General features: G+C 36.3%; 1 protein-coding gene across 2 annotated transcripts in view; it reads left to right on the plus strand.

Moving 5' to 3' along the window:
* Positions 1-785: 785 nt before the first annotated feature.
* The window catches only part of LOC120776567 (cyclin-dependent kinase 14), a 287,704-nt gene continuing 262,382 nt past the window's right edge, over positions 786-26,107 (plus strand). For both annotated transcript variants that reach the window (XM_040107329.1, XM_040107330.1), the window contains exon 1: positions 786-2,922. In XM_040107329.1, the coding sequence (XP_039963263.1) occupies positions 2,793-2,922 (130 nt within the window). In that variant the 5' untranslated portion in view covers positions 786-2,792. The remainder of the gene's footprint in view (positions 2,923-26,107) is intronic.

Here is a 26,107-nt window from a genome sequence, read left to right on the forward strand (position 1 = left end):
GGATTTGAAAAGCGAGGGCAATAAAATAATACATGTCCATGTATACTCTATACTCTATACACGTCGGACACTTCGTACTAATGTCATTGTGGAATCTATAAAGATAGCTTCTAAAGTACCCATATTCACCAGGTATTTGGGTCAGATGGAAATCCAGGTTCCTCTCCTCTCTCTGTCCTCGTTTCCATGCTTACTCTTTCAATGCTTTGAGGTTCCGTTAGCCGTGACTTACTGTGTTGCTATGATGATTATAATCACAATTATGGGTAACTATCTATATTTTTGCAAACCGAATTAATTATTTTAGCAAAATGTGTTCCCAGTTTACCCAGAGCCAACGCAGAGGAAAACTTCGTATAAACGAACAATGAGAACAACATTCCATAGTGAGTTTGCGAACCACCTAAACTGTACTATCATCCAGCAGGTGGCGCGGTAGTCTAAAGATTTCTCTTTGAAGTTGTATAATTGCTGTACCTCGAATGTGTATGGAAAAAATTAGTTTCAAAGCCCGTGAGAGTTCTTTATAGTTCTGCAACATATTATTGTAAAACTGAAGAACTAGAAACAGAACTTTTTGTTAACTTTAATACTTGTAACACAATTCCTCCCGAAGCAACCCTGGCGTCGCTCACATCACTAATTTTCAATTCTGCTTTGTGCAATCGTTCCCGCTCACGCACACTCTCTTACTACACCACATTAAACATTTGTGTGCGTTCGTGACATTTCGGCTGTCATTTGGCCACTGTTTACAAGCAGTGTATAGAAAAAATCTGCCGCGTTAGGTTATATTACAAACGTGTGTCTGTCGATTTTTGAGCATACCAAGGCGAAAATTAAACAAATATAATAATCAAAATGTGCAAAGTGCTGTGTCAGTGAATTTAAGCAAATAAAAACCAAACAGTGTGCGTGTAAAATGCTTCAGGAAGTGTAACTTATCGGAAATGCAATTGTAAGGCAAGCACATTTTTTGAACGAGTCGTCAAGGGAATCGCAAAAATAGTTTACGGCAGCCATTAGTCGGTTAGCAGAGACAAAGATTTTCCCGTTGCGTGTGTGCTGGTTTGATACATCGTGCGCTCCCCCGCCGCCCGTTGCGCCGATCATCGTATCTGTAAGTGCATGTGGAAAGCAGTGCGCGTATAAATCCTGCACGATTATATTTCTCTTGCCTTGTTTATCGTACCTTTCTCGTTACATAGTAATAATTGCATGCCATTAGCTGTAATGGTGTTTGTGTGTTGCTGGCGATAACACGCGTATCATTTTTCCTTACCGATTCGTGGGCAATTTAGCGCTCAAGTCAAAGTAAAATCAAAATTCGTCCAAATCAAGCATTAATTTATTTTGTGTAAGGTGGACATTAAACGTATAAATAATATTTTAATAATATTTACATTTCGCTATAAACCAACTGCGAATGCAACCCTGCGTCGTGCATTGAGAAACGTCAATAAGCAGGCGTCGACTCTCCGATTATCTGCTGTTTCGCTTTTGTGTTGTTTTTTTGTCATTTTTGTTTGTATTTCGTCGCACTCCTCAACACGCTTTTCAGAAAGTTATCCAACAAGTCACCAACAGTCCATCCAATCAGTCATCCATCCAATTTGAAATACTTTTATGACCGTTTCTTCGTGTGTGCCCGCAGCTCGTCAACCCACACACAGCTACAGCTGTTCGACGTTTTTGTGTGTGTTTTTTTGTGTTTGCTGTTTGGAAGCATTAATATAGCGATATATTGGCACACGCGTTTACTCGTATCTTAGTGCTTATGCAAAAATTGCAAAAATATTAAAAATAAAAAAATACATAATTAAAATACAGATTGCTTTGTGAAAATGGTGCGAAGAAATTGCTAAATTATTTTAATAGCAGTGTCACACTAAAGTGAAACGATTTGAAAAGTTGCAACCGCCTCCTCACCCCATACAAAATTGTGCTCCCTTTGTAGCGTTATTTCGGTATTATTAAAAAATATGTGAATAAGTGAAAATAAAGGAACCGGAAAGTAGTAAAATAAATATTTGTAAGATAAGAAATTCACTCGCTGTCCGCACTATCTCACTTTCTTTTTCTAATGTCTTTTCGTTGTTAATTTCTATGCATTCGGTTCGCTGGAAACGTGTTGGTTTGGTGGAGGCGGCCTACATTCGTGTTGATATCAAATATATTGTCTAGATATACATAAGTACATATGGACGTGCTATCAGAGTGAATTAAACTTTCAAATGTCGCTAATATTAAAAAAAATTTCAAAAAATTTGTAAAATAATTTGGCATGCGCTTAAACACACCTACAAACATAAGTTGATACGAAAACAATAAAAATTATGCATATATTATAGGTGTTTGTAAATAAAAGGGCAAACCATTGTGGCCTATAGATCGATATAACCCCGCTCCGCTGTCCAAAAAAAAAAAAACTACGTGCGTTTCCTTTGCGGTCCCGTCCTCAACGTTTTAAAACTTATTACCTATAAAAGCAGTAAAACACCAGTTTAAAGAAAAAAAAAAATAAAACTGTGTGTCAAACCTAATTGATCTTCAAAATCAATTAATTAAAAATATTAAGTGCATAGTTCAAAAGTTTTAAGCTAAGCAATTTATGGCATATAATGAAAAGTTAATTTCTGTCTATATTGTAAGCAGAAAATAATCGTTAAGTTTCGAAAAATAGTAGTGAAGTGTAAAAAATAAATATTTGAAGTGATTTAAAGTGCTAATTTTATAATCAATTTGTCATTCCGTCAGTGGTTATCAATTAAGCCGTTAGTGCACGTGATCCAATGATGCACTACTCAATGGAGCGGAGTCTATCAGCTGGTGGGGCTGATTCCTCCATGCACAACAACACCACCAACAATACCACTTCAACAACAACACTCGCGATGTCAGCTACGAAGAACACAAAAGACGGTAAGTAAATGCTAGTGCGAATACAAAATGTGCGAAGAATACAAATGCAAAGAAATTGTGCAAAATATATAAAAATAATGCAGTATGTTTGTGCATAGTAATGTAATGCTAATAGGAAGAGAAATATGTATTTCCAAATACAAAGCTAGAAATTTAGTTGGAATTTTAGCTAAGTAAAATACTATAAAATCTTAAAAAATTAGTTGGAATTTTAGCTTGTTAAAAATAATAAATCAGTAATATCTCTATGAAATAAATTTAAAAAAAAAAATGGAATAAAAAATTCAATAATTCCATTCACATAAATACATATGTATGTATGTGATTTACTAATGTAATTAACGTATGCAAACTGTGCTTTCTTGCATAATCACTTGGTTGTACATTCATAAAATAAATAAAATGACCCAAATTCAAGTTTTTGCTTTTAACTACGGCATTCAGCTCACTACAATTTGTATAACTGCTGGCTGTTCATAGCCCAACTCTTTGCAAAAAAAATCCCTTGCGGTTATTTTGTTGCTGATACTTCTGCTCTGCTGCTGCGCAAAAGTTCAAGGTCTAACGTCATTCGGGTCAGTTTTAATAGTATCTGCGTAAAAACAAATTAACATAGCAGCAAACATATAAAACTGCAGATGCTGTATAGTCGGTTCTTGCTTGGTTGCTGCTTTTGGTGAAGCATAAAAAAGTCGCTTGTGAATGATTATGAATAAAAAATAAGTGGCTATGAAAGCATACAACTACAGATATACTATACCTATGCATATTTATATATGATATACATAAATCATGAAGTATATATTATATAAAACTGAAATTCGGACAACTTTCTTTAACTCATATCATTATATTTATAGGTTGTCTCAATTTTTGCAACACTATTCCATCTACGGTCTATAATAATACTTCACTCTCTCATCGAACAATGTAAGCTGAATTCCTTTGAGAAATTTTTATACTCTTGCAAGATGTTGCCACAGAGTATAATAGTTTTGTTCACCCAAAGGTTGTTTGTAGAAGGTAGAATTATACATATGTGTATGCATATACTACTGTGATCAAATTGAAAGGTGAATTTTTTCCATTTCGTCTCCCTCCAAGAAATCCCCACTCGCTGCAATACTTATGCCATGGAATTTTCCAGTCAGAAATCCTCCTCCTCCGCCTTCTACGATTCAGCTTTTATATCCTCAATTGAGTCAAAACGGTATCCTCGCAGTGGTCATGTGAATTTGCTGAATAGCCAGAAGTTACACGAAGGTAACTCGGGCAAATGCGACACGATATAAGTTGAAAATTTGCGAAATGATCACGAATAACCAATGCAGTATGAGATGGTGCATTATCGCACTTCTTTGTTCAATAAATTCAGACATAGTAAAAATCGAAGAATTCACTTTTAGAGCCTCACAAAACGACGCATATCTCAAATACTAACGAATATTTTGACGTGAAGTTTAGCATATGTGACATATACATAAAAGTACTACAAAGTTATAGGAAAAATTTACCGATTCGAAAAACAATCGAAGTATAAATTAAAAATTTACCTTTCAATTTGATCACAGTTGTATGTATAAAAATGATCAGGAACGACGAGACGAGTTGAATTCCGAGTGACTGAATGTCTCTCCGTCCATCCGTCCGTCCGTCCGTCTGTGAAAGCGATATGTTGATTAATATTTAAGATATCTTATTGAAACTTGGTACACGCGTTCCATGGCAAAAAAGTGAGGACGAGTTCGTAGATGTCAAAATGTCAATAATCTAAAACCTATAATTATAGCATTTTATAGGTTTTCGATTATTTACATTTTGACATCTACGAACTCGACCTGAGCACTAAATCCAGATATGAACCTATTACTTGGTATGAGGGATTGCGGTAGCAAGGAGTCGTGGCCTCGGTCTCTAAAAGGATTAATGCACATTAAGCTACAAAAGCGCGATAAATTAATAAATAAATACTAAGAGAGATTAAATTTGGTATCCAAGATGACACAGTAGGGCTTTATAAGAGACTGCTTTAAACTTGTCCCATTGGCGTGGTACCGCCCACATTTAGGTGAAATCACATACATATCTCGGAACCTGCTCCACAGATTTTAGCTAAATCTGGTACGTAGGATTAATTTTTGCAGCGTGAAAATGGGCGAAACGACCGTCCACCTGAAGGAAGGCCGAACACTGAACTGGAGAACCCTATATCTAACCCTATATCTACATATAATACTCTGTAGCAACATGTAGCAAGAGTATAAACACGAATTTACGCAACCTTGCATGCAAACATTTATATTTTAGTGCGTCTGCATCTTTTGAAAAGCTCGGCAATTAAAAAACTATATAAACAAATTATTAACGGCCACTTCACAGTGGGTGCGCGCACACCTGCCTGTTTAAATTGACGTCAAAATGCCAAACGCAGCACGCAGCGAGTGGCGAATCAATAAGACAACCGAATGACAGCGAGCAATGGGCCAGTCAATTCCTATACAGAAATCAAATTAAATTACAAAAACTTTGTTGTAATTGAATTGCAATGAAAATAAGAGGTTTCAATCACGCACACCCACACGCACACAACGTACACAAACAGGCACACACCCTAAATGAGGGAAATGAAATGAAAACTGTCAATAGCAAATTGCTGCTGGAATGCACGAGGGCGGTTCGGGGGCTGTCGTCAAAGTTTTTAATTTGAAACTATAATTGACTAACGAAGTACAAATTAGTAATGATGTGCGAACAAAGCAATAGCAAATTACAGGGCGACCGTTGTAAACGAGGTGCCATATGGAATTTCAGCGCCATGCAATTAGAAGGTATTGCGGACTAGCAAACGAAAGCTTGTAGAATTGTAAATTATGGTAGTTTGTTTGTTTGAGTGCTGACAGTTAGCATGTAACGTGTTTAAGAAAGTTGATTGCACTTAGCGTTTTTTTCGCAAGGGCCGCGCGAGGGTCTATGACGACATGATGCTTCGCATGCCACTTGAGAAAGGGCGTAATTGTGGCTGAGTGTAGTTATTTTGCGCCATGAACTTTGATTTGATAGAATAATGTCGCAGCTTTATAATTCAATTACGGCCCACTTAAATAGGAACAGACCGTTGCATATAGAGATAACTGTAAGGAACTAGAAATATGTATGTAGATGAGTGAAGAAAAATGTAATGTAATAATTGCTTATTTCAAGCTGTCAAAGCACTTGTGTGCAATATGTGCCTCGACATAATTAGCGAAATTGTGCGAAGAGCGAGTCATATTCAACTTGGAATGTATTGTTCTTTGTATCTTATTATTGTGTAACTCGCTACACCTAACTTTTTTAAGATTGTAGATATGGACACATTAAAGCTTTGACTGATAAGCATTTGACTCAATTTTCTGTGTGCTTAGATAAAATGAATATACTATTTTTGCTGTCACCGAATATATTTTGATGAATTCAGTTTATGGTGAAATACTTTATTTTAGGCCCAAAGTGTTAAGCTTTTATTTATACTGTACTTAGTTAAATCTATCTGCTTCTAATTTTAGAAAACTCGAAAAAATGTTAACTTCGTTGTTGTTGTACCGAAGCTATAAAGCCCTTCACAAATACAAAACACTTGTTTTTGATCGGCTAGCTTGCATGGCAGTTATGTACTATAGTGACTTGATCTGAACAGTTTATTGGAAGATTGCACCCTTGCTTTGGAAAATAACCCAAGACAAGTGTAGTGATTCTGATCATTCAGTCTGATGTCTAATATCGGTTATGACAAATGATCACATGATCTTAGAGAGAAAAGCATTTGGGCAAAATTTCAGATCGATATCTCACGAATTGAGGGACTTGCTTCTGTTAGGTTTATACATAGACGGACACACTGTCGGTCATAGCTAAATTATCTCAGCTCGTCATGCTGATCATTTATAACTGTAGAGTTTATAGCGGGTCTCCGACGTTATTAAATTTCGGCGGGGGGTTTTGAGTAGGAATCATGTGAAACAAACTGAAAATTTGTCCTACATAAAACTGTGGTGTCATATCATCATTACCCTCTCACTAAATAGCTTTTTAAAGGGTAGTCAGAATTTTCAAAAAATTCAAAAAATCAATTTTTTTTATATTTACTTAAACAAATATACCCTAAAATTATTCCCGGAAATTTTGAAATAAATCCGTAAAATACTTCGCATTCTAGAGCAGGTAGCTAGCAGCAGTTACAAGTGACCGGTTCTTGTTGCTCTTATCACCGTGTTGAAGCAAGTGAAGAGCTTGCTACTTATACTCACGATTATTCTCCCTTAACTTATAACGTATTAGAAGCTATCAGGCTAATACTTATATGAATTTCTCAGTAGATATTTTGTCGATAGAAGCTTTCTTATTTTTCCTTGATTTCCATTCGAAGGTTTATTTAATACCCAATCACACTCGTTTTGTGTGCACTTCCCTTTTAGATACTCTTTGCCTGCTCACTGATTTGAAGCAGATAATGCAATGAGTGTGTACTCTGAGGATTGTTCTGAGAGTCGAAACATTCTGAACTCCCATAGTTCGCAACTGATTTCCAGTCTCAATATACTAGTATCGTATTGACATTTTATTATTTAAAGAAATAAAAAAAATTAAATTTTTTTGCCCACAGTGGTCAATATCTCTAGCAACAAACCATCGTACTCCCAAATAATTTAAATATATTCTACTGCAGTTGACCGCATTTGAAATTCTCAGCACGTTGATTCCCTTCTTGCATATAATTTCAGCGTTAAAAGTATCGGCCTTAATCGTTTGCAAGTTTCTACAAATTCTTACTTATCATGCAAGCGAATTCAATGAATTGTTTATTGTGGCAAGACCAAAAAGGAAATACCAACAATACATGAAAAGTTTTTAAGACAAGGATGCTGCGGTCCATCGTGTACATTCATAGTTATGTAAATTAAATGTTTCAATCCATTTTCTTGCCGTTCCTTTGTTGTATGTTAAGGCTGCACTTTGATAAATGGGATATTTTACACTATTGTAAGCGGTTTGCAGGTGAAAGTTTACTATAACCATCAAATGAAGATAACAGAAATGAAAGAAAGGAGTTTGACCTTGACTTTCATTTAGGATATTGTACAATGTATCTTCGCAAACATAAAATTGCTGTCAAAGTCAGCGAATGATACATCAAGCTATCTATTGTGTCCTATGTGGCGGGAGATGGCGATTAAAGCCTTAAAACGGACTGTGGCGGAATCGAACCTTAAGAATCGCATATACATATATTCTTCTTTGCCACAGAATAGTCTGAGCCTAATGGGGTGTAAAAGCATCTCTAAACCTGGAAATAGTTTTCTGAAAGAACTCGAAGAACGTCGCTGTCGGGTGATAGCTTAGCCGTCAATCCCAGTAAAACTAAAATGGGTTTATTTAGTATATATACGGTAAGGCGATCGCCCAGAAGGGTCAGCTCTGATCAATAGGAGTGGAATTTGATCAGAAGCTCCGGCTGCTTCGGTGATTTAATCTTACGCATCCACCTAATAGTTTCGACCTGATATCAAGAGAAGCTTGTAAGACTTGACTGTTCGAGATTTTTGAGAATAGTGGCAAAGTGTTTCTATGAGAGTGGAATTACCTTCAAAATGCCACCAAGTTATCGAACGAAGGGATGTAAGGCTAAATTAAAACTTCAATTTAATGCAAAAGTGATATTTTCTTATTACTAGACCTAATATTATCTATATTTTCCCTACATAGGTAGGTAGCTAGAGTGGATGTATGACAACGCACTCGGGCCTTTAGTTTGCTCTTGTGAAACCACCGGCACAAAATCTCCTCACTCTATTATGTCCTCACCGAACCAACCTGTTTTTCTGATGAAGTTCGTCAGTATAAAAAATTTGTGCAACCTTCGAGACATCGTCAAGGAACCACGACTTTTTTCTTATAGAAAGTTGCATTACCATAGAAAATTTTCTATAGTCTCTTCTTCTAAGTTTTCAATCGTCCGACCCAAAACGTGTAATTATCTGCTCACCGGAGTGTTCTCTTAATGAATCCATTGATTGATGCGGTGAGTTGCTGCGAACGGCGCCGAATCGACTCTACACGATCATCGTGTACCCTCTCAGCTGGACGTGGTCTATTTCGCCGAATGAATGCTGGTTCTCAAGATGAGTAACGGTGGTGCGAATAGTACGGTCAGTAGAACGATTACGTTGACCATAAGTAGAGCGAAACGCGCGAAACACATTCTTTACAGCAAGTGAATTTTCGTGATAAAGTTGAAAGATTTTTAAACATTGTTCAGGCGTAAGTCTCCATGATGAAATACCAAATAATACTGAACAGAAATAACATGACAGCTTGACACGACTCACGCGTCATCTGTCACAATAAGTCTTTTGAAAAAAGTATGTCTACTGGGATTAGCCTTTATACTTGTTGTGAGCACACTCTTTGTCAGAACAAGGATGCTCTCTCTAATTAGTGTGATCTTTGCTTGCAAGACACTGCAGTGAGTCCGAAGGCGATTCTGGTATCTAATTTACCTGAGAAGATATCATCTCCCATTCGATTATATAGTTTGAATTCATCCGTATAAATATTTATCCCTGTGCCCCTGTCCATTTCACCTCTTTCCCACACTTTTCTGAAAGGTAAATTCGGGACGGGAAACACGGGAACAAACTAAGAACTATCTTAGAATCGACTAATCGGGAAAATCCCTCAGTCTAAGAGCTGACATTCTTACCTAACTAATGTCTAAAATATCCATACTTGTTCCACTCTCAAACATTAAATGAGAGCTCTTCTCTAGTAAGCGCAATACTTTAAGTACACGCGTACTTTAGCTGAATCACGAGCTCCAAAAGATAATGTTTGTTAATATTTGTATTCATTAGTTTCTTATTTATTTTTTATCTGGTAGCGGCTATGTATTTTTTATTGGTGAATAAAGCAAAGCAAAAATATAAAAGTGCCAGCGGGACCTTATGTGTGTGAAACATGCCAAATCCAGCGGTAGCGACCTTCATTTGAGATTTTAACGTTTTGTTTGCGTTTTGCTTAGATTTCCACGTATTCGCTGTTTAACTCATGTTTTGATATACATATGTATGTAGGTAAATATATACACGTACGTTTGTACTTTATTTGCTTTGTTTGTGTGACCTGATTTGCTGCTCTCGTGAAATTTGCACGGAAATCGCACGCTAATACCCAAACTGTAGCTCTGCTTAAAGCATTCATGCTCACCCATTCACCAAAGCAACAACTCGAAAACACTCGAGCGAGATAAACAGATACCAACGAACACTGAGCACGCAACTGTTTGCGAAATTTCTTTCTACGATTCGCGTGAGTGTAGTGCTTTGAAACCACCAACACACGAAAGCACATACAGTTGAACTTCCCTAACTCGAATTACCAGAATCCACAAAAAAACTTCGAGTTAGAAAGACTTCGAGTTATGCCTGGAAATTTGTATGAAATCTGACTTCTTTGCCAATTCTAGAGTTGAAATTATGGAGAACTTCGAGTTATGGCGCACTTCGATTTATAGAAGTTCGAGTTATGGAAGTTCAACTGTATTTATATAGCAAAATTTTTTACTTATATGTGATCTCCGTGCCTCTTTTATCATGGCATTCCAATTTATCTTTTGAATGCTTCCCTATCTTTGCTTTATTTGCTTAGTTGGTTTAAGCTAGAAAATAGACCGCTACTTAGCAAGTACGGAATGTACTATGAAAAATAACGGTGTAAAATTTATGAACGTATGTAAGCTTATACTATATGCATATCTACATACATATATAAAAAATATACTTGTAGTTGGCATTGCTGTGCCAGCTGGTTTGCCGCTAAGTTCCCACTTTGCTTGCGCTTAACCCCCGCTTAAAGCTTGAGCGCTCGCATTAATCTGTTGTAACTATTAATCTGTTAGCTTTTCTGGTTTCTTTTTTAATTCTTCGTATCTCATGCATTATTTCTGCTCTTAAAACTAGTTAAGTAACGGCCTTCGAAAAGAACTTGTTCGTAAATATTTACAACCTTTGATGGAGTGTAACTTTATTTTTTGACGCCCACACCGCAAAGTGCACAACTGGCGCGGCCGAATAAGGCTTGCTCCAGCTAGCGAAACGCAAGTATTGTGTGCGTTGCCCTTGAGGCTTTTGAAATCGCTAAACTGAAAATAAAGTAAGAAATTTAATTGAATGGCATGATAAAAGACAATACTTCAAGTAACAATAAATATGACTTAAAATGATGGCTTGAAATAGCACAATCTGAAAAGGGCTTAAAAAGAGTTACAAAAATTTATAAAAATGTTTAAAAAATAGCATAAGAATGTTCACTTCGTTAGTATTTTGTGCTATATACACCATTTTTAATCACCTCTTCTCATCTTCGCTGCATGTTGTCCTCCAGTTTTTGACATCGTTTCTTTGGGATTGAATACCAAGCCTCTTTAACCCCAACCTTTAAACCATCAACATTTTTTAATTTTGTGCTTGCTATTTTGGCCTTGACATCATTTCATAAATTTTCTATTAGATTCAGATCCGGGTTTTGCACGGGTCATTTCATTATTCTAATTTTTTCATTGTCGATCCAATGCTTTACTAACTTTGGGGGTTCGGATCATTATCTTGCCTAAATGACCAGTTTATGGACATGGATTCAAATACAAATGACTCCATTTTATTTTTTAGTATATCCAAATACTGAAACCGGTCCATTTTACCATTTAATTGCCCGACGCTATGCCTTGAAAACGCGCTCCAGTCCATAGTACTTCCATCGGCGTACTTAATGGTTTTTTTTGGTCTACCAAGTGTTAAGGGCTTGACCTTCTTGTTAAGCGCTCATCCTTGGAGGACCTTTCTTAGAGGATGGGATGGGATGTCGAATGCAGTGATTTACTGATGATATACTACTGTGCCCAAAAAATTAGGTGACGTTGTGTTTATTTTGAAAATTCTTTATTTATGCTTCCAAATCAATTTCATCCCCTTCAAAGTAATCCCCTCCCGATGCAATGCACTTATGCCAACGGATTTTCCAATCTTCGAAACACTGGTTGTATACCGTATAAAAACGGGGTCCACGGAGCGGTCTTTTGAGCTTGGTGAACAGCCAGAAGTCGCACGGCGCCAGATCAGGTGAATACGGTGGTTGCGAAACGATATGGGTTGAGTTTTTGGCGAAATGATCACGAATTGTCTTTCCACAATTCCGGCCTTTTTAGGCGGATAGCGTTACTCAAATGACGCATAACATTCAAATAATATTCCTTGTTGACTGTTTGACCGGTTGGAAGGAATTCATAATGCACAACACCACGATAATCGAAGAAAACATTCAACATGACCTTGATTTTTGAGCGACTTTGGCGCGATTTTTTTGGTCTCGGCTCTCTTTTGGCACGATATTCGCTCGGTTGATCGGTTGTTTCGGGGTCGTAAGCATAGATCCAAGTCTCATCGCCAGTTATAATGCGTTTCATGACACCCTGGTAGTCGGAAAGCATCGTTTCACCCACTTCAATGCGACGTCTTTTTTCCAAAAAATTCAATGTTTTTGGTAGCAGTCGAGATTTGACGCGCTTGAGGCCCAAAACGTACTTCAAAATGATATTGGCTGAGCCTTTCGATATGCCAACTTCATCAGCAAAGTCTCTAATTGTTAATCGACGGTTTTTCAACACCAAATCTTTGATTTGTTGAACGTGAGCTTCGTCGGTTGAGGTTGATGGTCGCCCTGGACCCTCTTCGTCTTCGACACGTTCACGGCCGGCTCGGAACTCACTATACCACTTGTAGACATGTTTTTTAGACATAGCCTCATCACCAAAGGCTTTCTGCACCATCCTCAACGTATCCGCAGCAGAAAATTGATTCCATAAACAAAATTTAATGCAAATTCTTTGCTCAACAAATTTCGACATCGCAAAAAACGAAAAACTCACTTTTAGCAGCTCACACAGCGACACTTATCTCAAACACTAATGAATATTTTGACATGAAATTTGCCATAAATGTGACTGACAGTACTACTAACCTAAAAAAAAAAAAATAATTCTCCAAATCCTTCGACGCGCGCAGTTTAAATTCATATGTATTTTTATTTATTTACTTTTTGGCCACAGTAGTATATACTATAAACTTTGACGTATCAGAGAAATATCTTTTCTCATAATATTTATTTTTAGTACTCATACTATATTATACTAATATTTATTTTTATCTCCAACTCCTTCTCATTCTGACGTGAGCAGGGCAAAGGTGTCTACTTTTGCCGGCACAACGGTTTTGCAGCCCACGCGATTTCGGTATGCCCTTGCTGGATGCTATTCTTAGTGACGTGAAAAATATTACACTGGTCAGGCACCCTAAAGCTAAGACTGACAGAGAGCTGCTTACCGAAAACTACCTCTCCAACCTTCCCTCTAACTTCGACTCATGCGTGAAAGAGCTCATTGCGCCTCTTTATCAGCGATTCTTTTCCATCCATATGTATTTCGATGGGACAGAGAAAAAGCCAGTAGACTCTGTGATGCAGTGATCCAAGTTTTCAAGGATGCAGTTGAAGGAGGAGAGAATATCAGCGCGTAATAGTTCGGATTCCTTTACATACATATGTATGTACCCTTATGTACCCAGCGTATCTGACCCCTAACGCCGAGCCGAGCGCATATTTCTATTTACGCTCGGCTAGAACGCACTTCCCGGGAATGCAGTTGCATATTCTACATGTAAAATGGCAATAAATGCTATTGTTACTGTAGTCCACAGTACACTGGAGTTGTCGATGAGACGCGCTTATTGGACAGGTTCAAGCTTTTTAGCGAGTGTAGTTTTTTTCGAGCGCTTGCCACGAGACGAATACACTATAGACCCGTATTGGCTTTCCCTATAGCTCCTCTACAGCAATATAAATGATGCATATCGTACTCTCTCCGCAATGTTTGGCCTCCTCCTTCAAGGATAAGTCTTAGATATTTAAACTTATAAACAATTTAAAGGCGTGAGTTTCCGAATGAGGGAAGAGCAACGTATGGGGTCTTATACCAACCCATTTCAGTTTCCATTCGTCCAGTTAGCAAAAATTAAATTTTCTTGAAAATTCATATATTCTTCTCGTCGAAGGACAGTTATTTTATTATTTCAATTATTCTTTCCGCATGTGGCAACACCATATGCCAACTCTATTTGTTTGCACTGACATTTGTGTAAATGATTGCGTAATTAAAAGCTCTGAATAAATATTGAATTGTTTTAAGAATGCAAATGACATTAAGAAAATTGCATAATTACAAGCTTTAAATAAATATTTATATTTATATTTTTTCCCTATGCAAATACTTGGCTCTACCAGCAGCAGTCCAGCAAACAAATTACCAAATTTACAAATAAAATATGTCACTTTGCTGTCGTCATTGCGCCGGTTGCCTTCCGTTTGTCGCACTTTGGTCTGACGGCCAACCAATTGGTCTGCACTGAAAATTGTAATAATAAATAAATGCTTTTAAGTTATATTGATTTTCTTCATTGTGTTTCTCTTTTTGCACGTAATTTATTGCATGCTGCTCCAGAGCTAGTTTGCTCGCCACGCTTGTTGCTTATTGCAGTCGCCATTGTTGCCGTCGCTGTCCATGTTGACAATTGTTTGGAGGCAATAAGTTCGTATCTCATTCTCGATATCTTCCATTGTGATTTTCTTCTTTATTGCTCTGTGTATGTGCGTATATGTGTGCATGCATGCTTGTTTTTTTTTCTTATACATATGTTTTTATATGTGTGCACATATAATTAATTGAAGTGGCGTCAGTCGCGTTGTGTCGCTGCAGATAACGTTTGTTCTTGGTCTCAATTGCTGCAATATCCCCACTCCAAGCGAGTTTCACTTCAATTACATACGTTTGAATTTTTATTTTATATATACATACATATATATTTGCGACTGAACCGTACATAGTCTACGTTTTATTACATATTTTCCGGTACTGTCTTCTCATGTATTCCCTTCTATTTAATTTTTGTTCGCTTTCTTGAATGTCTCTTCAGTAAAATCTGTCAAAATGCATCTGGTCGACCCCACTGGCTGTTCGAAGCAACTTTGTATTGGCTTGGTATTTGTATAATAATCATAAATATAATCGATATAATTATGTATGTCAGCATATATTTGTTATTTTAGTCTTTACTTTACTAAAGTTACTTAATATTATTTTAAATCTAGAAAAAAAATATATATATATATTATGTAAGACAATAAGTCTTCCTATGGCCATATTTTCAACACTAATGCCTCAAACGTTTGTCAAAAGTCATCAAAAACCGATTTGATCGGAATCTATTATACAAAATTTCACTTCAGCTATTTTAATAGGCGAATGTGTGGCTTTTGACAATTTTCTTTCTCAAATCAAAGTATTTCGTATCTTGTCATCCTAGGCAGCAACTGCAGAAGATTTGTTACTAAGTCAAACGACAGCAAATGGTACGACCGAGGCGTCCAATTGACCGGGCCATTTCGTGAGATAACACGTTCACCAAACTTGGTTTTCAATAAATCGATTGTGACATTCGCCGTGTGGCTTGTGGCGCCGTCCTGTTGGAACCACATATTGTCCAAATCCATATCATCAAATTCGGACCAAAAATATGCAGTTATCATTGAGCGGTAGCTATTTTCATTCAAAGTAACGTGCCGGTCTTGATCATCACGGAAGAGGTACGGCCAATAAACCGCACAAAACCGTAATTTTTTCGGGATGCAATGGCGACTCATGGAATACGCATGGATTGCTGAAAGCCAGAAATGAACCTCATCATTTCTCAGCACAATTCACGAACATACGAAGATTCTGGTTCTTTCGTCAAATTGATTTTGTAAGAGTCACAGAGATGTCCAACGCTTGAGAACGACGTGTGAGAGACTGTTTTGGGTCTCCTTAGTTGATTGCCTAGCGGCAGCAATATTCTCGACACAACGGACACTTCTTTTTTTCACTGGCACGGTAATATTTTGTACAGTGCATGTGGATTAAAATTTTTCCACTAAACCCGTAGCGCTCTGAAAGTTGAGGCCACTGACTTCAAATTTCGGTAGAAAATTTTAATAATTTCGACTCGTTTATGGATCGTATATCTTTCCATGATGCAATGGCAAACTTACTGAAGAGAAATGTCAAAAGAAGTGGGAAAAATATGACGTTGTTTGCTGTCCCTATTGGTCTTCTATTGTAACGTCGTTTTGAAAAACCCTTATAATAAACTATTAAACTCAGTGGAAATATTATTTATGAATAAAGGAATACAACTTTATTGTTAATGCCGTTTGACATTTTACTCAAAATTTTAATAATAACTATCAGGGGAAAGCCTACGTTAACGACGAGACGTCAGAACAAGGACACACCGATATTCTTTCCTCCTTCAACAGCATGCCTTAAAACTTGGATCACGGCTTCGCAGAAGCTAACGTGGCGGCTTTTTCTCTCGACGAGGGATATGTGGATGATTAGGAGACGCTGAAGAAGAGGCGAGATTTTGCACGCTTGTGTCGAAGCTAAGCGTTGATCTAGCGAGTAACAGTCTTCACTAAAAACGTCTTCAAGTTTCTTCATCAGACTCGTTTGGATGATACATAGGTCATAGCGGAATCTTTGATAACTACAAGGCCTAGAATGGACACCCTTTCTCCGTTCTCATCGAAATCGACCTCGCGGGCGCTTAACAAGCCGATGACTGCTCCTGTGCGATTTCAAGATTATTTTGGCATAGAGTAGAACGCAGGAGATCTACTGAACTACTTGCCCTTAGCAGGGTTCATCCTGCCGCAATCGCAAAGGTTCTTACTGTATATTCTCTAATTGGCATCGGCCACAAGTTGTCAAGGGTGTATGGAGAGGGGTGAGATGAAAGCATCCAGGCATTTTCTCCTTCATTGTGCAGCTTTTGCAAGACAGGTTTCGGCGGTCTTACCATGAGGAACGGGAAACATAAACGAAGCTAAGCGAGATAGATAGTTATATATACAAATGATCAAGTAGGCACGAGTTCACGCCCAAAAAACGCCAATAACTAAGGACTAAATTAAAAAATAAAACTCTAATTTGGCACGGATGATCACAGTGCCAAAGGGCACCGGTGGGAAAAATAGTTTAAAAAAGATGGCGCGACCCCGCCCTCTACTAAGTTTGAGGCACATAACACCTAAACAACCAATGCTACAATAACGCAATTCGAATAGCGCAAATAGTATAAGAACTTCTACCGATAGTGTAAAAATTAATGAAATCGGATGACATCATCGCCCACTCCCCATAGAGGGGCTATTAAAAACTACTAAAATCGTAATTAATCAATAACTAAATGCGCGAGAGACATTAAATTTACTGAATATGTGGACCCCGTGTTTATAGTTGACTGTCTGTTCGTTAAAATGAGTTGAATTCGGTCAATACTTCCCTTAGCTCTCATATATTTAATAGAAATGGAATGCATAGAAATGGTCAATATGTGAGTTATCTTACTAAAATTGAGAGAGCTTTTTTTAATAACGGTGCATATTTGTGTTGAGAATGAATAAAATCAGGTGGACACTTTATGTAGAATCCATATAACTAACAAACCTTATGTACCTATAGGTATTTTCCTGGCTTTAATCCTTACGAGACCTTAGATCTTCCTTACATGTTTATTATCTCTATCTTTTAAGTTTGATCAAACTGTGCATAGTGTGCTAAATTTTTCTAAAATCGGTTCAGTAGTTTAGAAGTTTATCCCGGACGTGACACTTAATAATTATATATATAAACTAGTGGATCCAGCCATGCGTTGCTGTGGTATACATTTTATACTATTGTTTATCAATAAACTATTCAATACAGCTAGGTTTAATTTTGAATATATTCAAAGAAATAAATTTCATTGGAAAAAAGAACGAATTTAAGCGGCTATACCAGTGTAACGCATGAAAAATTAGGCGATTTCGTGAATTTTTTTAAGAGAAAGCAAGCTATTGAATATCTGGAACTTCTTCGAACGTAATAAGGTATATTTTCAGCTATATTTTCAGATTTTTAAAAATAACGGAGTTATGGGCTGTCTTCGGAGTGCCCCAACAGCTTGACATCGCTCCTTAGAACGTCGCCATCCAAAAACTATTCAAGATACGATCTTTTTGACTTCACAGGATATTTTTGGAAATATAAACTATCGAAAAAACAAATAATTTTTTTTTTTGTGAAAGTGTTACACTGGTATAGCCCCTCAAAGCTGCTTTCTCATTGTCTGGTTACCAGCCTTTCTGTCCAGTTAATAGAATCGTCCGCTTAATAGATTGTACTTAATAAACATCAACACTGTGCATCGTTAATGGAGATGTCCGCTTAATAGAGCGTTCTTTTACTAAACACATAATTTTAATATATAAATATATAGAAAATATTTAGTTCCTATACTGTTTTGAAAACTTTAGGAAAAAAACCAAATAAATTTAATTTTAAAGCCTCGAAAAAACGATTATTTGACTTTATGGCTAATAAAGTATTTAACACTGCACAGCAGAATAAAAAAAAAACAAGAAAAAACGTTAGCTTCGGCTGCAAAGAAACTGATGCATGCTCCTTATCAGTTCTTCGCCGCCGTGTTTGAATAGCTCGGCCTGTAATCCATCGGCCCCGCCGCTTTGTTGTTCTTCAGGCGGGTAATTGTTGTTAGAAGTTTATCCCGGACAAAACGTGACACTTAATAATTATATATACATACATATACACTAGGGGATCCGGCCACGCGTTGCTGTGGTATACATTATATACTATTATTTATATAATAAACTATTCAATACAGCTATGTTTAATAATTATTTTAATTTATTGGAAAAAAGAACGAATTTAAGGCAGTGTAACGCATGAAAAATTAGGCGATTTGTGAATTTTTTTAAGAGTATAAGAACTTCCGAACGTAATAAGGTATTTTTCAGCTATATTTTCAGATTTTTAAAAATAACGGAGTTATGAAACAGCTATGTTCGTCGCCATTATTCAAGATACGAATTGTCATATGGAAAAAAACTATCGAAAAAACATAATTTTTTTTTGAAGGTGTTGCACTTATAGCCCCTCAAAGCTGTTTCTCATTGTCTGTTACCAGCCTTTCTGTACAGTTAATAGACTCGTCCGCTTAATAGATTGTACTTAATAAACATCAACAATGTGCATTTTTAATGGAGATATCCGCTTAATAGAGCGTCCTTTTAATAGAGCTTTCACTGTATTTTTTATATATGAACTGTTTTTACTATCCTATCTTCTAAGTTGGTTCAACCCGGACACAGTGTGCTAAATTATTGCTAAAATCGGTTCAGTACAACAACGTGACACCCACTTTTTATATACAAAAAAGATGTATAGATTATATTTAGTTCCTAAAATGTTTTGAAAATTTTAGGAAAATAACCAGATAAATTTAATTTTAATCCCTCGAAAAACGCTTATTTGATTTTATGGTTAATAATGTATTTAACACTACATAGCAGAATAAAAAAATAATGCGCTATTACTGTCTGTGCTAGTGCCGCATAGCCTTAGCCTGTTGCTATCAAACTTTCTTGGTGACAAATTCCTTGCTGTCTTCTTCCTCGTCATTCCTCGTCTTGTAAAGTTGGCTCTGTTCGCTTACAGATTTATTTGGAGTAAATGTCTTTTAATCTTTTTGCCCGTAAAGCGGCAGTGTCTCTCCCAGTCCCGACAAATTAACACCCACAACCATTTCAAAGCAATGCAGTGTCAAACAACGAAACGAGCAGCGAAATAAATGAGTGAATTATGTGTGGTTAATTTATTTATATATGTATGTATATTCTCTGGCTCGTATAGGTTGTCTTCTTTCTGCAGGCCGATTTACAGAATGTCTTGTGCAGTGTAGCAGTTTGGTGTGACAACAGTTTGTGATTGTTGCAACATTTTCACTCTGTGTTCAACATGCAACGTGCAATGCATACGAATGTTTGCTATTCTTGTTTACAGTTTTTGACAGTTTTTTTTGGTTTATTTCTGTTTATTTTATTTCTTCTCTTAGCTCGTGTCTTGTTTCGAAAAGTATCCAAGGTTCACCTTGTGGTATTATGCTGGAAAGTTTCTGGTATATCTGGTATATTTTTGGTATTATAACACCAACATTACGCCCTCTGAAGTGTAAAAATAAAATTATATTTCTCCACTACATTTCCGCCAACAAAGCACACGAAATGTCAAATGCCACTTAAAATTAATGTCCACTAAATCAAATGGAGTTATGGTAACATTTTCGCTTTAGCACGCCAGTTGTTACTTAGTATGCGTTTATTTTTAAAACATTTTTTATTGCTGACTATTTTCAACTAGGGAATATGTATGTATGTATGTGTTTAAAACAATTTTTTTTTTCAATTTTGCTTTTTTCTGTAGCCGCTTCGCTTTCGTTTTTTCTTTAATTTTTTCACGCAGGGAACTGTAAACAAACTTAGATTGCCGTTGCGAATTCGCCATAAAACGCTTTAATTAATGCTAATTATCTGTGAAATTTTGAGAAATTACGTGTGTGCAAATTTTCGTAATTACCAGCGTTCGACAGTCTTCAACAAAATGTTGAATAGGGAAAGTTCTATTAAAAATCGATAGTTTTCGATGATTTATGAACGGCACAATGTATATGAGTTTGGGACTGTGTGAAATTATTTCCGATGTTTGGGGTTTATCATATTTATGCCACCTAAAAGCGTAGAGATCACAAAAATTGAGAAAATGCTGCTTAGAACTGTATTTAAATATTCAAAAATTGAATAAAAATCATAGTAGTTTGTTTTGAGGGGTTACACATAGTTAAAAGGTAAAAAAAAAACAATTTTCCAGAATTTTTTCTGAAGAAACTTTTAAATTAATTTATCCAAAAATTTGTACACATATTATGATATCTTTTAACTGTATTTTAAGACTTAGTATAAATAAAAATATTTATTTCGAAAGGAACTACAGTTGATCTCCGTTAGCTCCTTTCGAAAAAGACGTATTGCGGTGACCATCACATTTCTGAACAGTTTTCTCTGAAATTGAAAAAAAACACACAGATTTCTTTAAAGCAATGTTAGATCTGTTAAAGCAAATCTAAGGAATAAGTAAAAAAATAATTCTTTGATAAAATGGCGGTTTCTAAAAAAACAATCGATTTTTGACCAAAATTTCGACCTTAAATTGTTAATAGAAAAATTAATTACTAAAAAAGTTTATTTAGAAAACTCGTGCTGAAATTTGAAACTAATCGGTTTAGGCGTTTTCGAGTAATCTTCGTCACCTTCTTTGGAATCAGAAATCACCATTTTGAGAAAAACGCGTTTAAAGTGGAAAGAATGCACTTTCAGGCATTCTGAAATCTATTTTCAAATTTGCGTATAACTTCGAAAATATTCACCGGAACGATATGAAATTTTCTGTGAGTTTTCTTAAATATATATACATTAAGAAAATTAAATAAAAAAAGTAGATTTTTTGAAAATTCTAACTGTATACAATCTCTTAATAGTTGAACTTGTTATTTAACCATAAAAACAAAATAAATTCAGTAGTTAACTTACCGTGTCACTTAAAATCGTACAGGACATTTTATTGGAACGAATTGGAAAAGAAGAATAAAAAAATTTTTCAATATTTTGTTAGGTCGCTTTTGTCATTTTTCAAAGTATTAATCCTCTTTGTATCGACGCTAATTTTGCTCCACTCTACTTCAAGGACTTTCTTAAGGTCGTGTTTGTTAGAATCTTATGCTATTGAGTTTTTATTTGAAGTTGTTACTACAGATGCTCGATAATACTCATATCTGGAAACTGTGCGGGAGTTTTTAATAGAAGAGGGCAGTTATAGAGTGTCCACGACCGTGCATTAAATGAATTGTATTTAGGGTCGTTGTAAGCGTAAAGCTTAAAAGTGGTTCGGATTCCCATTTTCTCAGCGCTTGGTATTAAATTTCTGTTGAGTATATCTTTGCAGTCATACTGGTTCATAATATCGTCGATAAAGGAAATTATCGAGTTCGTGTGCTGACATTAAGCCCCACAGCATCACGTGTCCGCCTCCATATTTGACAGTCGCACGCAGATTATCTATATCCATCTCTTTTGTTTTGCTCCACACTTTTTGTTTGCCATCTGTCGCAAATATGTTGAACTTTCATTCATCCGTAAAGAAAACATCATTCCAGAACTCGTTCGGCTTTCATTGGTATTCAAGCGCAAATTGTAATTGTTGCGATCAGTTCTTCCAGGAAAATCGTTTTTACGAAGTATTCTCCTTACGGTCGAATAATTGACGTTTTTTTCATATGCACTTTAAGCTCGTCGTGTGCAGATTTTCTTGGGGTTTCCTTCATTTGACGTATTATCTATTTATCGTCATTAAGGGACAGGTTCTTATTCGATCGGGTTTTGACTAAATATTCTATTATTTTTTTTCAATATGCCTTTTTATGATGCACTGAATGGTTCTGCGAGGTCTGTTCAATATTTCTGCGATTTCTGCATAACTCTTTTCCTCTTTCGTGATGTTGTGTTACCAATTCACGTTTTTCCGGAGATGTTTTCTTCATTTTGCTAAATTTTAATGCTGAAAACTTTGAATGCTTCAAAATATCCTTTACAAGGCAATATTCGTACACATTGTTAGTGTCATGAATCATGATCACAAATGAATCCAACATCAGTTTAGTTTTGAGAGACTGAATCGAAGTAAACAAAGCTGAACAGGTCCATACTTTCGTGTACAAATTCGTAACCGGACACGTGAAACCATCGAAATTTGCTAAGTTATTCAGGTCAACAAAACATATAGTGTTTTTTTAGAAATGTGCAATTTGCATTATGATAAAAAATACTATTGAAAATACACTTAAGAAGTAAAAACAATAAACAAATTTTTCTATTTCTAGAATTTTTACAAAAAAAAAAAAAAAATTATAAGCGCTTGAATGCTTTAAAAGCTAATATACATGCATATAGTATATGTTCTTATCTCTAAGCTATAAAATGTCAATTTTATCATTCGGCCTTTACCATAGCCACACAATTAACGGAAACCGTTTACAGTACTAGCTGTCAGTTGCACACCGCAGTCAACGAATTCATCGCACTGCACTCATCATCAGAATCATTAGACAGTCACAGTTGATAGCCAGTGAATGGTCTATGACGAATGATGTCGGCAATAAATTTTAATTGTCCGATACTATCTTTGCACGCCGTTTTGCTACTTGCACACTCATAGTCGGTGATTTGAAGTGTAAAAAGCGCGAATGGTAGACATGTTGAACTGTTGCTTCGCATGTAATCGAGGTTTTCATTTTCGACATTTCTCTTATCACCCAAGCGAAAAAATTTGGATCCTTTGGAACTAGAAGTTGGTATATCCAATGGATAGGCAACGTAATAATGAATATTTGTTAAACTGACTTTCGTGTATATTAACTTACAAAGAGTATTCTATATTTCCTCTTATGACCACCCTGTTTTCTTCAATAAATAGGTGGCCTTTTTGGAAGAAACTAATTAAAGTTTTAACCAGTCTAGATCTGCTTAAAAAGATCAAACTCTGAGAATTCACGAGGGTTGTCTTTTATATTTCGGAATTAAAGAACAAAAACAAATATTAATTACCGAAAATTGCTTTATTATTTTTCAAAATATTTTCCATTAAGATCTTGGCACTTTTATATGCGTTTGAAGCGATTTTCGAAGCACATTTGCCACTCTGAATGAGGAATCTCCTAAACTGACAAATTGTGTGGGATCCAATAAGTTTTACATTCAAATGTTCATGCAATATCGAATGTATGCTGACCCCACTAATGCCCACATCTCATGATAGCTTACGATTGAATTCATCATACCAAAGATAAAGATATGGCCCTTGATGGTACTTCATCTCCAAAACTTGAATTGAGTTCATCGATGCACTGTTGCTGAGCTAAACTACACAAAAGTTTCAAAAACGTAATGTCCCGAAAATGTTCGCGATTTAATCCCATATTTTGACCGAGATGAAAATTTCAAGTTACTGTGAAAAACACAAATACATATTAAAAGTTCTCAAATGTCAAACTTTACGTTAAAGTTGGGAGTCAAAGTTGCCAAATTGCAACACTAGGGATGTTAATATTAAAAAGAATTTTAGCCAGCATATAACGGTGTTTCTTGTTGGCATAGACCATAGATTCCACGTAGCCCACAGGAAATAGTCTAACGGCGTCAAATCGCACGACCGAGGCGGCCAAAGAACTGGGCCTTCTCGTGAGATAGCACGTTCTCCAAACTTGGTTTTTAATAAATCGATTTTGACATTCGTTGTGTGGCTTGTGTTGCCGTCCTGTTGGTACCACATATTGTCCAAGTCCATATCATCCAATTCGGCTCCAAAATATTCGGCTATCATTGATCGGTAACGATTCCCATTCAGAGTTATGTGCCGGTGTTGATTATCACGGAAACAGTACGGCCCAATGACACTGCCGTCCCATAAACCGCACCGAATCGTAATTTTTTCGAGATGCAATGGTGATTTATGGTGATGCTTCTGATCAATAACGCAAATTTCGCATATTGACGAAGCCAGAAATGAGCCTCATCGCTGAAGATTATTTTTCAATGAAAATCCGGATGATTTTCAAGTTGTTGTCCCGCAAAATTCATGAACATGCGACGATACTGATGGTCAAGCGGCTTCAGTGCTTCCGTCAATTTGCTCTTGTAAGGATGTAGGCCAAGACATTTTCGTAAAATTTGCCACAACGACGTCGCAGAGATGCCCAACGCTTGAAAAAGATGTGTGCGAGACTGATTTGGGCCTTCCTCAATTGATGCGTCAGCAATATTCTCGACACTACGGCCATTTCTTTTTCTCACTGGCGTGAGAACATTTTGTACTGTGACTGTGGATTCAAATTTTTTGCACTAAACACTCAATTGTTGATTCGACAAGATGATTATTACGACCATAATTTGGACAAAGCTCTCTTAAAGTTGAGGCCACTAACTCCGAATTTCGGTAGTAAATTTTAATAATTTCAACTCGGTGTTGGATTTATGATGAAATGGCAAACCTTACTGAAGAGAAATGTCAAAATAGTTGGAAAAAATATGTTGTCGTTTGCTGCCCCTATCGCTCTCCTTTTGTAGCGTTCCTATTGAATAACCCGTTTCATTAAACCGGCTTAGAAAAGTTTTCGAAAAACTGTGGAAGTGTGTATCTCTTTAAACAACTAATGCTTCAATATTTACTAGCATATTGATTCGATTTTGTGATAGGTATACAATTTAGTGCAAAACTAGCAAGCGAATGAGTGAAAAGCGACTAAACGTCTGTTTACCATTTTACAACCAACTTTCAACATGCACCGCCTCTCCGCCGCGGGTCAAAAAAGTTGCCTCCGTTTGATGTGGCATCGAAAAACAATATTTCACTAGACGTAAATCAAAATGAAAACAAAATTTTTCAATAACAGTTCGCGTATCCTGTTCAAACAGAGTAAATGCCGCGTATTTCGAGTAGTAAACAAGCATGCACAGACAGACGCTAGCGTGGCGGAGGCGAGCCACTGCCATTGATCCCGTAAATGTTGCAAAAATGCGAGGTTTTGCTTTTGGAGCTGGCGTATCTTTTTCCATTTAGTTGCAAAAGTATACACGCCAGCAGTTTACAGGGCAATCAATAATGTGCGTTGTCAATATTTGAACAAACTCCATATTTTCCCTGTTCCGTGTGCTGGTGGTAGTTCCCTGTTAATGGTCGTAGCTTCGTAGCTGTATGTTAATGTTTTCGGATCGCAGGTGCTGCTAGTATTCATATCATTTGTTTATGCAGATGAGGATGTACATATGTATGTATAATTTTTCATGGATAGATATTAATGAGACTAACATAACATATATAGTATGGCGCATCAAATATTGATGGAAAAGCTCCAAATGTTAATAAACTGATGTTATAAGTTAATATATTTGAAAAGTAATCACTAGCAAATGTGTTGCATTTTTTACGAGTATAAATTTCCAGACAATGTAATATTTTTGAACGATTCATGATTCTTGTATTTTTTATTGAATTATAAAGTTCATAAGATAGGGTTATATATGGAACAAAACATCGGGCAAGTGGCCTCTTTCG

This window comes from Bactrocera tryoni, chromosome 5 (assembly GCF_016617805.1).
Source record: "Bactrocera tryoni isolate S06 chromosome 5, CSIRO_BtryS06_freeze2, whole genome shotgun sequence".
NCBI classification, from domain to species: Eukaryota; Metazoa; Arthropoda; class Insecta; order Diptera; family Tephritidae; genus Bactrocera; species Bactrocera tryoni.